This window comes from Macaca thibetana, chromosome 17 (genome assembly GCF_024542745.1).
Source record: "Macaca thibetana thibetana isolate TM-01 chromosome 17, ASM2454274v1, whole genome shotgun sequence".
NCBI lineage: Eukaryota > Metazoa > Chordata > Mammalia > Primates > Cercopithecidae > Macaca > Macaca thibetana.
The window spans coordinates 15,076,737-15,091,797 of NC_065594.1; the positions used below are offsets into that span (position 1 = coordinate 15,076,737).

The 15,061-nt window shown below is 42.9% G+C and overlaps 1 protein-coding gene across 4 annotated transcripts in view; it reads right to left on the reverse strand.

Moving 5' to 3' along the window:
- DCLK1 (doublecortin like kinase 1) overlaps positions 1 to 14,677 on the reverse strand; it is a 352,724-nt gene extending 338,047 nt beyond the window's left edge. Inside the window, exons 1-2 of one of the 4 annotated variants that reach the window (XM_050766067.1) lie at positions 14,623 to 14,677; positions 8,593 to 8,987 (exon numbers count right to left, since the gene is read on the reverse strand). In XM_050766067.1, coding sequence (XP_050622024.1) covers positions 8,593 to 8,968 — 376 coding nt within the window. In that variant the 5' untranslated portion in view covers positions 8,969 to 8,987; positions 14,623 to 14,677. Of the gene's footprint in view, positions 1 to 8,592; positions 8,988 to 12,432; positions 12,512 to 13,969; positions 14,074 to 14,622 lie in introns of those variants that run through there. The other 3 variants (XM_050766068.1, XM_050766070.1, XM_050766066.1) reach the window with 3 other exon arrangements.
- Positions 14,678 to 15,061: the final 384 nt, after the last annotated feature.

Genomic DNA, 15,061 nt, shown 5'->3' on the forward strand with positions numbered 1-15,061 from the left:
AAAAAAAAATGAAATAAAAATGGTTCCATAGACAGATGAGTTAGATAAAACCACATCAGGCAACAAGGTCAGAGTTTTACACGTGATCAGCCCTGGATGATAGACAGGTTACACTGGCTGCAGTGTGAATGACGGGCTGAAGTGAACACGGGGAGATATCACCTAGAAAGTCATTACAGCTGACTACGACAGGAGGTGAACTGAATGTTACATATCTACACTAGGGACAGAGGAGTGGATGCTACGGGCGTATTTAGCAGATACAACCAGCCAGAATTGGCAATTGACTGGATATGGGTTCTGAGGGAATATGAGGCAACAAAGACACTGAAGTGAGGACACTGAAAATTCTCTTTGGGCCTACTTCCCATACACCATAATAGGTATAATTAGAAGAGGAACAGGTTTGGAATAGGCAGTAAAGAAGGAAATTAAGTTGACTGTGCACATATTAAATTTGAAGTTCCTAGAAGCCAATCAGTTGGAGATTTCCAGCAAGCAGAAATAGGTGATGGAGAAGAGAGAACAAGTTGGAGAAATGTCTTAAGCAGAATCAACAAAATTTGATGATAGCCTGGATTTGAGGGATTAAGAGAGAGAGATGTTAAGGTTGATGTTAAGTTATGTGGTGTCCTAGTCCTTTGGCTGCTATAACAAAAGACCATCAACTGGAGGCTTATAAACAACACACATTTATTTCTCACTGTTCTGGAGGCTGGGAAGTCCAAGATCAAGACACAGTCAGATTTAGTGTTTGGTGAGGGCCCCACTTCCTCACAGATGGTATCTTTTCATTGTATCTTCACAGGGTTGAAGGGTCAAGGCAATTTTTGGAGGCCTCTTTCATAAAGCAATGAATCCCATTCATAAAAGCTCCAGCCTCATGAACTAATAATCACCTACCAAAAGCCCTACCCCTTAATACCTTCATATGTGAATTTTGAGGGGGTCCCAAACATCAGGACCCTAGCAGGTGGTAACACTATTTAATAAGAGCTGAAATATGAGAGAAAGAATGAATTTTGGAAAATGGAAAAGAATGAGTCCACAATTACACATGTTGAGCTTGAAAGAACTAAGGAAGAGAATCACTTACATATATCAAGGTAGTTGGAGGGCAGAAGAAAGATCTGATTTGGGAGTAATAGGCCTTAAAAGAGTGGTTAAAATAATGTCAGTTGATGAGATCACCATAGATGATCCAAAGACAGGAAAATGGAGGACAGTAATGTTTAGAAATTTGGCAAGTAAAGAGGGAAAAGAAAATCACCATTAGAACAAAATAGTAATAACTGCTATAGGAAAGATCCACCAATAAATGTCAAAATTCATGGGCAAAAGCTTAAGGAGAAACAAGATATTTACAGAGCATCAAAGTTTTTTCCCAAAATATTAGTTACAAAGGGGAAAATCATAACTTTAGAGTGAATATACCTGACAGACACTGCCTTCACCAAATGATCACAGGTAACCAACAAGACATATCAACATCATGTACCCCCTGAAATGATGTACTGAGGACAAAACATGACTTCTGTGCATAACATCAATCTAATCATCAGACAAACCCAAACTGTGGGACACTCTACAAGATAACTGACTGGTATTTTTCAAAACTGTCAAGGTCATTAAAGATAAGAAAAGACAGAAGAAACGTCATAGCTTCAAGGAGATGAAGCAGACACCACAACTAAATGCAATGTGTGATTCTGGAATAAAAAAGGGACATCAGTGGGGAAATGAATGAAAACCAAATGAAGCCTGTAGTTCAGCTACTGTATTGTACCAAAGTTAACTTCTTAGTTTTGTTCATTGTACCATGATTGTGTGTGCTGTTCCATTATGGGAAGACGGGTGAAGGGTAAACAGGAACTTCCTATCTCGGTGATACTTCTATAAGTCCAAATTAATCTGAAAATATAATGTTAAAGAAATGAAGCAAATAGCCTGGAAAAAATGTTGAACTGAATCCCTATCTCACATATTATAACAATATGACTTCCATTAAAATATTTTTAAAGTGAAAACATAAAAATACCACAAGAAAATGAGGAAAAATGGCTTTATGATCTCATTATACAAAGGACCCAAGAGGCATAAAAATCAAGCTACACATTGGCCGGGCGCGGTGGCTCAAGCCTGTAATCCCAGCACTTTGGGAGGCCGAGACGGGCGGATCATGAGGTCAGGAGATCGAGACCATCCTGGCTAACACGGTGAAACCCCGTCTCTACTAAAAATACAAGAAAATTAGCCGGGCGAGGTGGCGGGCGCCTGTAGTCCCAGCTACTCGGGAGGCTGAGGCAGGAGAATGGCGTGAACCCGGGGGAGCGGAGCTTGCAGTAAGCCGAGATCGCGCCACTGCACTCCAGCCTGGGGCACAGAGCAAGACTCCGCGTCAAAAAAAAAAAAAAAAAAAAATCAAGCTACACATAAATAATAATACTACATTTGATTATATAATTGTTTTGTACATCTATATGGCAAAAAACACAATAAATGAAGTCACTAAAGAGAAATCTGGAAAAAATAGAGTCATATGCCACAACATTTTGTTCAATGACAGACTACATCTATGACAATGGTCCCATAAGATTATAACACCATATTTTTATTGTACCTTTTCTATGTCTAGATATGTTTAGATACACAAATACCATTGTGTTATAATTGTCTATAGTATTTAGTACAGTAACAGGCTGTACAGGTTTATAGTCTGGGAACAACAGGCTATACCATACAGCCTAGGTGTGGAGTAGGCTACACCATCCAGGTTTGTGTAAGTACACTCTATGATGTTCCCACAATGGCAAAATTGCCTAACAACACATTTCTCAGAACATATCCACATTATTAAATGACACATGACTGCCCTCTCAATCACTATTATAAAGAGTTAATATATTTAAAAGAAAAAACATTCTAAAAGTTAATAAAAAAGACCCTAACCTGACAGGAAAATGATCATCAATGATGGAGAGACAATGCAGAGAAAATGAAATACAAATGCCTTTTAAACATATGAAAAGATGAAAATTAAAACTATGAGAAGACATATAGTTTTCTTTTGTTAATGGGTTAGTTAATGGGAAAACATCTGATTTCAAAACATCTTGTTGAGGGTAGAGAAACAGTCACTCTCATACATAACTGGTTGGTGTGTAAACTGAAACCACTTTTATGAAGGGGAATTTTGCAAATAGTGCTTAAAATGTTAACGTTTGTACCTCTCTACCCAACAATATTACTTCTAGGAATTTATCCTAAAGATATTCTCCTACATGAGTGGAAAACATCTATCCAAGGATACTCATCACAAAACTGTCTATAATAACAAAGAATTGGACACAACCTAAAAGCACATTGATAAAAGACTAGTTAAATAAATGATGGTACCTTTGTATAAAGGAGTACTATAAAGTCAATAAAAGAACACAGTGGTTTTGGATGTGCCGATATGGAAAGGTCTTCAGGGTATATTGTTAAGTACACAAAGCAAGCTGCAGAAGTGTGGGCATAGAAAGTTACCTTCTGGGCAAATTATAGTACTGCCCCACCTTATCCATGGTTTCAGTTACCTGCAGTCAACCGAGGTCCAAAAATATTACATGAAAAAACCCAGAAACAAACAATTCATGAATTGTAAACGGCATGCAGTTATGAGTGGTGTGATGAACTCTCACGCCATTTTGCTTCCTCCATCTTTATCACAAGAAGGGCAAGCACAGTACAAAAGGATGTTTTGAGAGAGACACTACATTCACATAACTTTTATTGCCGTATACTGTTATAATTGTTCCAGTTTATTATTTGTTTTTGTTGTTAATCTCTTGCCATGCCTAATTTATAAATTAAACTTTATCATATACCTTGCATCATATACATATCTTCATCATAGGTATGTATTCATAGGAAAAAAGCATAGTTTATACAGGGTTCAATACTATTTGCAGTTTCAGGCAACCACTGGGGGGGTCTTAGAATGTATTTCCTTCCAGGATAAGGGGGCATTGCTGTATATGTGTCCTTCACATGCACTGGTATCTCTGAGAGGATACTCAAGAAACTAGTAGGCTGGGCGCAGTGTCTCATGCCTGAAATCCCAGCATTTTGGGAGGCTGAAGAGGGTGGATGGCTTGAGCCCAGGAGTTTGAGACCAGCCTGGGCAACATGGCAAAACCCTGTTTTTTTGTTTTTTGTTTGTTTTGTTTGTTTTTTTAAACAAAGAAAAAGAAAGAAAAAAGAAAAGAAAAAGAAACTATGTAGTCCCAGCTACTCAGGAGGCTGAGGCAGGAGAATGGCATAAACCTGGGAGGCGGAGCTTGCAGTGAGCTGAGATCCAGCCACTGCACTCCAGCCTGGGTGATAGAGCGAGACTCCGTCTCAAAAAAAAAAAAAAAAAAAAAAAAAGAAAAAGAAAAAGAAACTAGTAAAGTGGTCCCCTCTGAGGAATTTTAGGAAGAGCAGGTTTTATAGCTATTCAAAAATTAATTTTAAGAAATTCAATATAGCAAGGAGAGGCATAGAGAAAGCCAGTGAAATAGGGAAATAAAGTAGAGGATGCTCTATTAGGGAATAGGAAAAGATGGGTAATCCAGAGGCTATGGTAGGAAAGAGATTCCCTAACTGCAGGGTGAAGCATGGGTTTAATCCTGAGAGGGGAATTATGATAGAAACTTGGAAAAAGCCCTTATGGAAACTACAGCGCCATAGTCAGGCAATGTCCATATAGGATTAGTGAAAAGCCAAGGCATGCATTAGAACCAAAGAAGAGGAGGCACTCATCTCTAATAGGGCAGATCTGATGAACAAATTCACTTATTTGTATCGAGAAGATTACATATCTACTGAGTTTTTATTTTAATGTTTAAATACAATGTTCTGGCCCTCTCACATGTACACTTTCATAAGATGTTAAAAGAAGAACAAATCAGTCAATCCATCAATGCTCCAGGTTTACATTACATCTTTCTCCTAAGAGTTCAAAGGCTTTAAATGTCACACCTTCTTTTATCTTCACAACATTTACATACCTACAGTAGAATACAGATGGTGCAAAATTGGGGGAAATGAGGCCAAGTCTCAAGATGAATCACTTGCAGAAATAGGCCTTCAATTCAACTTTCCTTATTAAGCACCATGATTTTTTAAAATAACATATTAAGGCCATTTTGAAAGCAAACAAGAGTATCACCTTTGGAATGCTCTTAGGTGTATGCATGTGAATATGTGTGCATAAGTGACACACAAACAATCATAGACACACACATTCACACTGACTATATCATTTTGGCTCAGCTAAATACATACAGCTAGCTCTACCAATATGCTTAAACCACCCTTAGGCATAATAATCCATAGAAAAAAAACAAAACAGTGACAGTGACCACGAGACTGTTATAAAGAAATTCACAAATATCATTGTAATTCAGAAATTTTAGTCAGAGAGCAAGTGAGAAAGAGCAAGTAAATAATTATAAGTCCAATACACTTGTCACTGCACCCACTAAAAGAATTTAATTTAAAACTCAAACATCGTCATATTGGAAGGGGAAATGAAAAGCTAATAACATGCATTGACGTTTACATAAAATTAGTATGTAAAGTGAGAGATATGAGCCTAATGATGAATATGAAGCAACGGTTTGCATTTTAACAGACTAAGCAAAAAATGTAATTGACAAAGAGGCGAATCTAAATGAATTTCCAGCTATTTAAACACTAACTGCAGCTGCATGCTAATTGTCAGTGTTATGAATTAGAAAAAAATCTGTTTAAATGAAAATTCAAAAAATAAATGCAGCCAACATGGTGAACTCGCACACTGTACCAAAGTTACCATTCATTCAATCAGAGAATTTTTTTTTCAAAAAAGTCATTTTTAAACATCAGAATATTCAGTTGGCAGTTACTTCATATTGATTGAGGGGAAAAAGTATTTTGGGGCAAATGGAAATATTAAAGTGTTTCCAGGAGCAGCATCTTTCTTTCCTGGAATTATGTCAAGATTAAAAACATTTGTTTTCAAGAAGAAACTAATACAATAACACCTCAATGTCACTAACAGCCATGCGAACAACTTAGGGTTTGTAGTTAACTTTACACTGAAATATCTACCATTCCATTATATCACAAAAAAATCCACTGTATTAAAGCAAACACAACAGTGCTTTTTATAGGAGCTGAATTCATAGCACGCAACATCTTATAGGTAGTTCTGAGCTCAAGCTTTGGCACTAGCCTTCCTGGGTTCAAAACCTTCTACCATTTTTTTCTTTGTGAGTTTGAGCGGATCATTTAACCACACTGTACTCTACCATTTTTTCCGGCCGGGCGCGGTGGCTTGTAATCCCAGTGGGAGTTTGAGCGAGACCATCCTGGCTAACACGGTGAAACCCCGTCACTAAAATTTAAAAAAAATTAGCCGACACTGTACCTCAGGAGGCTGCGTTTCGTGAACCCAGGAGGCGGGGCTTGCAGTCACCTTGGGCAACAGAGCTAGACTCCGTAAAAAAAAAAAAAAAAAAAAAAAAAAGGATAACAGTTCCTACCTCCTAGGATCATTGTGAGAATTAAATGTATTCATATATGCAAGGATTTGGCCAGTGCCTGGCACATGCTCAGTGACTGAGAGCTATCATTATTACCTTCAGTCAAGACATCAGTCCCTCAGAGCAAGCATTATTTTGCAGTAAAAGACAAAGAAGATGGTGACAAGCATGCCATAATTTTGATGGTCCCTAGATGTGAAGGGAGTACTGTCATCTGCCACCTTCCAGACCCTCTCCTTGGTGGATGGAAGTCATTGGAATATCTCTGGCCACTTCTAAGTAAAGATCATTTCTGGGTGGGAAACTGATTGAAGTACCCCAATCCCCATAGATGCTACACAAGTGACTCTGGAACCATGGCTGTCTTAGGATGTGCTTTGAGATCCTGCCATATTTTTCCCTACGGTACTACCGGCCCTCAGACGGATGGCTTGTTGACTGTCATGCACCTGACTTTGCAGATGACTTTTGTCCAGATCCCCTGGACTATATCACCAAATGTTTCATTTAACCTTTGATTTCCCAAGGTCATGCAAAGGACAGGGCACAGAAATTAAAGCCGAAACAGTAAAATTTCATGTTCATTCTTCTCCTTTAATTTACTGGAAGTTCCACCCTCTGAATAGAAGGAAAAAGGCCAAGTCCACAGGCATGTTGGCAGCATGTCAAGTCACCGAAAAGGGATGTGAATTCCCACAAAATAAACACAGGCTCCTCTGCACGCTCTCAAGGCCAGTCACACTGTGATTAGGCTGGCATTCCTGCCAAGGCATGAAGGAAAGCAAAAAGAGAGAAGCCCCCAGCCTTGAATCACATACAAACACTGGTTACAAAGCAGGACAAGAGGGCTCTGTCAGTGTGCGGTCAGGGGAGAACAGCCCCCATCTCCAACGGGGCTGCAAAACGGGTGCTTCCTGCTACCTGCACAAGAGAGGGAGGGATTATATGGCATCCCTCCTGGACCCAGTTGAGTTACATGGCCTGAGCAAATAATTCTGGAGTAAAAATGAACTCAAGGCGAAATCAAGCTCTTCCAACACTCCATCCAACCTCCCTTTCCCAGGTTCTTTTGTACCATCTACTTATTCATCATCAGGGTCTTGAGATCTCAATCTCAGAAAAACCAACTCTCCAAAGAGGATCTGCTAGCCTTTTTTGCACCTTGGTATACATTTAATCCCAGTCATTTTTCTCCAACTCATTTTAATTGGCGATGATTTCTAAGACAATGACAGGCTTTATGCCCTGTTCAAATCGGGTCAGTCCTGGGGCAAGTATAGCCCAGAGTCGATGACTTTCTCTGCTTGCATAAGATACCAGGCTGCATCTATGGACGCAGACAGTCCTATTTCCACATTAAATGTCTGAAACAGATAATTACGATTAACCTAGACTGGACTTTAAAAATTAAACTGAACAGATTAGTCCTTGCCTATCCTCAAATATCAGAGAAAGACAATAATCCTTTAAACTCAAAAGGAAGCATCGCAGTGGAATGAGTTGTCAGAAAACCTAAGTTTTGGTCCAGGGTCATCACTATCTTACCACGTAAGCACTCATATGTCATTTGAATTTTCTGGTCCTCAGACTCCAAAGATAAAATTAATGGGTTTGATAGCTATCTAAGGTTCTTTTCAACTCTAAAATTTCATGATCCATTTGTCATTTTCAGTTCAAGTACTTTCGGATATCGTGATAGCAAAAGTTTAATTTGCATTTAGAAACGAATATAAACTATAAGATTGAAGAGATAAATGGACTTTTAAAATTAATGTAGCATGGGTATGAGAAAGAAAATACAGAATGCTGTAGAATTAGGCACTTTTTCCCTTGGCCAATTATTATAAGCTACCTGACAATACCATTTTTTTTTTTTCCTTTTTACACTACACAATAGCACATTCATATGTGAGAAACTATAAGGATCGCAGCCATAAGGCTGAATGCCAACTGTCAGAGGGCAAATGCGAATCGGCTACAACACTGGAAATCTGAGCCTGGAACCTGTAGGGCCACGTGGGGGTTATCTCACAGCGCTCACCTTCCACCAGTTGGTCCAGGCTGGAAATCTTCTTGAGCCCATCAATGGTGTAGATTGTTCTCACTCCCTGGGGCAAATTCACGTTATCCGACAGAGTTCGGGTCAAATCAGCCAGCAGGGCCTCGAAAGATCGGAACCGGTCTGGGGAGATGGCATACACAATCCCTTTGAAGTATCGATCTCCGTTTCGATAGAAACGAACTTTCTTGGCCTTCTTCTCGGAGCTGAGCGTCTGCAGCGTGCGGGTGCGGTAGAAGCTGCAGTGGGCGCTGTGAGTCGGGCTGGGCAGGCCGTTCACCCGCGACCCTCGGCTGTATCTCTGAGCCTTATCCCGCTCGTCGAAGTGCTCCAGCTCCATGTCTCTGCCGAAGGACATGATGGACTTCAAGTAGTATCTACGAGCCCCAGAAACAAAAGCAGACACATATATTGATGTAAGTTTTATATATATATATATGTTACAACATATATCTATTATATATATACACACACATACTTTTTTTAAAATTGGGGACAGGGTCCCGCTCTGTCACCCAGGCTACAGTGAGGTGGTACTCACTGAAGTACTCACTGAAGCCTCACACTCCTGGGCTATAGTGATCCTCCTGCATCAGTTTCCCAGAGTAGCCGGGACTACTACAGGTTACAGGTGCCTGCACCACACCTGGTTAATTTCCTTTGTTTGTCTGTTTTTAGTAGTAGTGATGAGGGTCTTGTTATATTGTCCTGGCTGGTCTTGAATCCCTGGCCACAAGTGATCCTCCCCCGCCCCCCAACTCCTTTGGCCTCCCAAAGTTTTGGGATGATGTTATTTTGAGATCATGATTTCAAAGCGTCTGCTTCAGAACAGCTGGGTGGAAACATTGCTCTAACGGATGACACATTTAATATGAGTTATCAAGTAGGACAGAAAGAGAAAGGGATGTGAATTCATATAAACACAGGCTCCTCTGCACGCTCTCAACAGAAGGGGCCGAGCCCAGTAGAAACAGCTTATTAATCAACCACAAATTTGTTAGCAGCAGCTCCTAGGTTGCCCGCGGTGCATCAGGCTTCAAACAGATATCATTCCCAGTAGACACAACAACTTTCCAAAGTATTTTCCTTCCTTACAAATGAAGAAACTGAGGCACGGAAAAATTTCTCCTAAATTGCTCCAAGGAATACAATTGAGAAATGCTTGTACCAGCACCTCTGTTCCAGGTTTCCCTGACTCCAAAGCCCACTGCTCCTTGCAGAGCAGAGTGCTAATCCTGGTAGCAGGAAGAAAATAAGCTCTCCTATCATTATCAGTGAAAGATAAGTAGCTATGGTGGGCTGGGACAGAAAGAGAGGGCAGGCAGCATAACAGTCAGATTGTCAAAGTTTTACATAGTGTTTGTGCACCCCATGGCCAGATGGAGAGCAAATTAAATCAATCTGTAGGTTGGACCAACTTAAAGAAGATTTTCCAACATATTCACACATTCAATATTTTTAAAAGCAAATTCACTATACTTCATTTACTTACATTTAGTACTTCAGAAAAGTTGAGTTTAAAAAAAGAAGAAAAAGGAAGAGGAGGAGGAGAAGGAAGAGAAACAACAAGAAAGGGAAAAAAATGTTGCTTGGAAGTACATTTCTTGGTTCTTCCTTTCATTAAGGCTCTCTATCTTTGTGATTGAAGAAATTGAGGCTTAAAGATGCCGATTTACACTTGACCCCATGCTAGCTGTGTAAGCTTAAAAAATCTACTTGCTCAGAATCTTTAAGCCTTGATTTCCTCAACCACAAAATGGGAATGAGAACAGTACCTGCCTCGTAGTCAGTATCAACTATTAAATAAGTTCGTGCACATGAAATTCTTAGCATAGTGTCTGACATTCGATAAATACTAATTTTTTAATTAATAAAATCTGTTTTTCTCTTCCTGACCCTGACACATAAAAAGCTAATAGGAATAGAATATTTTCTTTCTGGCAAGAGAAGCTCTGCTTTCTTCCTGATCTCCATCTCATGAGATTTTGAAAGGTACGTTTGCAACCCCTGGTCCCCACAGCAAGCTGCCTGGGGGGACCAGTTCATCCTTGCTAAGGGGTTGGTTGATAAAGGTTTGTGGAGTCTTGCAGGGGAATCTGTGTTTTAACGAGACAATGTAGAAAGTGGAAAGACCAACGCATTCAAAGGAAAGAAATTTTAATGACAAAATTTCAGGCATGTTGAAATAGAATATCAAGAAAATGGAGAATCTGGAGCAAGAACCTTACAAGCACTTCCCAAGTCCCACCATATAGATGGACATCACCTTTCTGAAGGTCATCCAAAATTCACCAAAGTACCACTGTCTCCACAATCTTTCTTTGACCCTCAGTAAACTGACCTCTGATCCATTCAGAGTGGCTAAAATTTCACACCCGAAAGCATGGCTAGAGATTTGGTACTCCAGAAATGAAGTGGAAGAAAGCAATACTTATTGAAGGCCTAGGATGTACGTGACACTATTACTCATCAATCAGTTGTATAATATGCTAAAAATTTTCTTCTAAACCTCATATTAATCCAACAAGGTAGGTAATACTATCAGTACTTAGGTAACTATGGAATTAATCCAGGGTCCCAAAATTATAACTGAGGGGTTGAGATTTGAACCCAGATTTACTGTAACTCCAAAGTTGGTGCTTTCCATCCCTTGCTCCTTTGAAACTGGTTGCTCTTCAGCCTGAGAAGCAAGATTTTGTAAGTGCTCACTCCTAACTAGCTCAGTGACCTTGGACAGGCCACATAACTGAACCGGACCTCATCTGCACACAGAGGAAGCAGTGGTCAGCAAGCCTCTGATGTTTGTGATTCTATCTAGCTGCTTATGGATCCATTGCTGACCCCACTGAAGGTCTGGGGAGGGAGAAATGAAGTGTGATTTAAACCTGGAGTGTTAATGAGTTCAGTGTACTTTTTTCCCTCCAAATATGAAAACTATTTCATGCATCTTAATAACTCATAGGAGTCAGAATATGCATTTTTCAAAAAAAGTTATACCATATATAGGCAGCTCTGAACTGGTTTCACTGATTTTGAAGTTAGATAACTATAAAACAATGATCACTTGATATCCAATCCTGTAGGCATTAGTTGTGAAACAGAACCAATTTTTGCCCATGATACTGGTAACTGCTCTTACTTTTTAATTTATATGTTTTTAAAGTCAGCTCTCTTGTCTTCTAAGAGGGGGTGTGTCTTGGGGGTGGAGTGGAAGGCACTCCCAGTACTCACACCAACTCACTCAGCTCTTCAACATTTTGTAAATTATAAAGGCCAAACTCGCTTTTGAAGTTTGTATTTTATTCTTAAAGGCAGTGATCATTCTCCCAACACCAGGAGTTTGGGGATTTCCTTCCAAATGGATATAAACTAAAAGAAAACAAGCAGGGTCATAGGGAAGGATGGCACAGTTCTGTTACCAGAAAGAGTGCACTTCGAATTCTCAGTGACTGACAATTGGCAAAGGCCAAATAATTTGGCAATAGTTTGAATTCCCTGGGGGAACGGGCTTTTAGGACCAAGAATTCCCACACCAGATGAAAAGAGAAGAAAAGAACAATTTAAAATAGAAAAATGGTTTACTTTGTTTCATTTTATTTGCATATTTCCTCAAACTGGATCACAGGTTCATCCAGGACAGGGCTACACCTTTTACTTCCCTTCCCTGAATCTGTCCAAAAGTGGGCAATGGTGTCGACAAAAGAAACCATATTCAGAGTGAAATCATTTTCAAGGCTACAGCTACCTCTAAATGAAGCACACTCCACACCTTAGTGTGCTGGTAATTATTCGTGGCAACAAAATAGGTGTTCTTTCCCTCACCTTGGCTTAGTCATACATTTGAACCATGCATGAGCTTCTGAAGGTCCGCTGGCCTTCCACAGGTTCACCCTTTCTGCACAGGAAGCCTGTGAGAACACACAGCTCGATGTTCAGAGACCATAGGTGGCCAAGGGCCTGAGTGCACATGTGCAGTGGCACCAGGATGGTCACCACAGCGCCTCAGCCACAGCGACCACAGACACTGGAAGGAAGAAGGGCGACTGGCTTTCATCAGAGCTTTTCCTATAAATCCTGCCATTTCAAGAAACCAATATCCCTGAGTGTTCTCAGTGGGATTTCTCACCATTTTGAGGAATCTATGTTCATCCTTCTCTAGATGAGCACATGGTTCTTGTTTCAGAAATTTACACACATACATACCAAGAAAAAAAAATGGCATAAATGCTACCACATCTAAATACATGCTGGACCTGGAAGTCCCAAGGCATATTTTAACCGTAGGATTAGGATTCAGGTGGACTGGCATGGAATAAAAGGCACACACATACCTTCCAGGCCTGTGCACTACCATGGACGTAGACATCACAGGGTGTGTGCATATCTTTTATAATTTTCCTCTATATGACCTCTCTTAAAAATCCCTTCTGACCCGCATCCATGTGACATTTCATACTTAAAACGCTGTCCTACTTTCCTTTCCCACTGAAAGGCAATATATTTAGGAACAGTCATAAAATGTATTCACGAAACACCCTGCAGTGTGGTCGCTGAACGTGTGTGCACCGTGCCTGGACACACTCACAGGTGCAGCAGAGAGGGAGCCGGTTTGAATGAAACCTTTCATCTGCTCTCTCACCGACCAAGCATCTCCTTGCCAAATCCAGCAGCAATTCCGCGCAAACCTGGTTCTCAAAAGCAGCCTCTTTTGTGGGGCATTGCGGGGCTGTGCGTGCGCTCCCACTAGGAGGAAAAATGCCATTTCCTCTCTGCATGCTTTTAGCACTGCAGGTACTAATTTGAACATGAGGCAGCCTCGCTGTCCCTGAAGGAACTTGAGACCCTGCAAACGTACTTGCAACACCCACGCTGCAGCCACCACCACGCACGAATCGACCCCATCCACAAGCACACATCTCTGGCCCGGGCACACGGAAAAGCACACACACAATAAGAGGCCGGGCCCGGCCACTCCTTCCTTGGTTCCCGCTCCGCAGCCAGTTCTGACAATGATAAGCACCTCTCCCAGCTCCTCCGCCCCGGCTCTCCATCTCCACTAACAACGCGAAAAACCTGGGAGGGCCCGCTCGCCCGACTCCAGGTTTAAAGACCCGTGGCACCAAACAAAAGAGGCAGGTGCCAGCAGCCCCGGGGCCGGCCGCACGCAACCCCCCCGGGTCGGGCCAGGCTGGCCAGGGCAAGGCGGCCGCCTTTCGAGGAACTGCGGGCGGGGCGGCGGGGCCAAGCTGAGCGCCCGCCCTGCCCTCGGCGCCCCGCGGCTGCCCGCGGAGCGGGCGTTGCGGAGTCCTCCGGCCGCCCTCTCCTCAGCTCCCGTCCCCAGGGAAGGCAAACCACGCACCGGTCCGCGGAGAGACGCCGCCGGGGGTCTTTGTGGCCGTGCTGGGGGCCGCCTCCTGGTGCTGTCCTCGCCGGGCTAGGCGCGGCTGGGGCTGCGGGGCTGCAGGGCTGGGGGGCGGCGGCGGGGCCGGGCTGGGCGGCAGCAGCTGCTGGAGCGCGGCGTCTCGGTTGCGGCCCCTAGTGCAGGGATGTGCCTCGGCCGGTCCTCATTGAAATGCAGCGCTTCGCACAGCCTCACTCCAGCCTCTCTCTCCAGAGGAGGGCGGCGGCGGCGGCAGGCGCGCTCCCTTTTCTTGTCTCTCTCGCTCACACGCCCTCCCTTCTCCCTCCTCCTCCTCCTCCTCCTCCGCGTGCGCGCCCCGTAGCCCCCGCCCTTCTTGGCAGGGCGCACCCACCACGGCTGCGCCCCAGGTCCTCCTCCCTCCCAGCGCCCTATTCCCACCGCAGCGACCTCGGTACATCTGGCCTGACTACACCCCTAAACCTCCCTAGTCCCCAGAAGTGGTCGTTGGGAGGTGGGGGCAGATCAGATGGTGGAAGAGAACGTGGACAGGGCTGAGTCTGAGCCAGGAAGTATGCAAGGCAGAGAGGTGATATGGCCCAGAGATGAGGCCCCCACCGTCGGGGGAGGGAAGGAGGTACCCACACCCATACCTTTTGATGTGACCTCACGGTCTGACACCTTTCCCAGGGTATGGAAGCCAGTGGATCACCCTCTCATCCTTCTTGCCCGGGATGCATCCACGCAGCGCCTCTTCGGATGACCAACCCTCCCAAGCTATGCACTCTGGTGCCCCCCACGTGGGGAAGAGCTCGATCTGCTCATGGATCCCACACCCATCATCTCCACTTGACCCCAAGACATGAGTCACCCTTGGAATAGTGTCCTCTGCTTAGAGTCAAATATGTTCCAACAGGCCCTTGAGAACTTAAGGGCCAGGTTTCACTACTGGACACTTTGTGGCTGCCAAGGCTGGGTGTGCGGTGGAAAGCCCCATGAGCTCATGCGAGCCTCTCCTCCCAGAGCGGGAATGTTCTCCTAGCCCAGGCTGTTCACAGCTTCCTCCAGTCTTTGCACAAAAGTCCAGGGAGT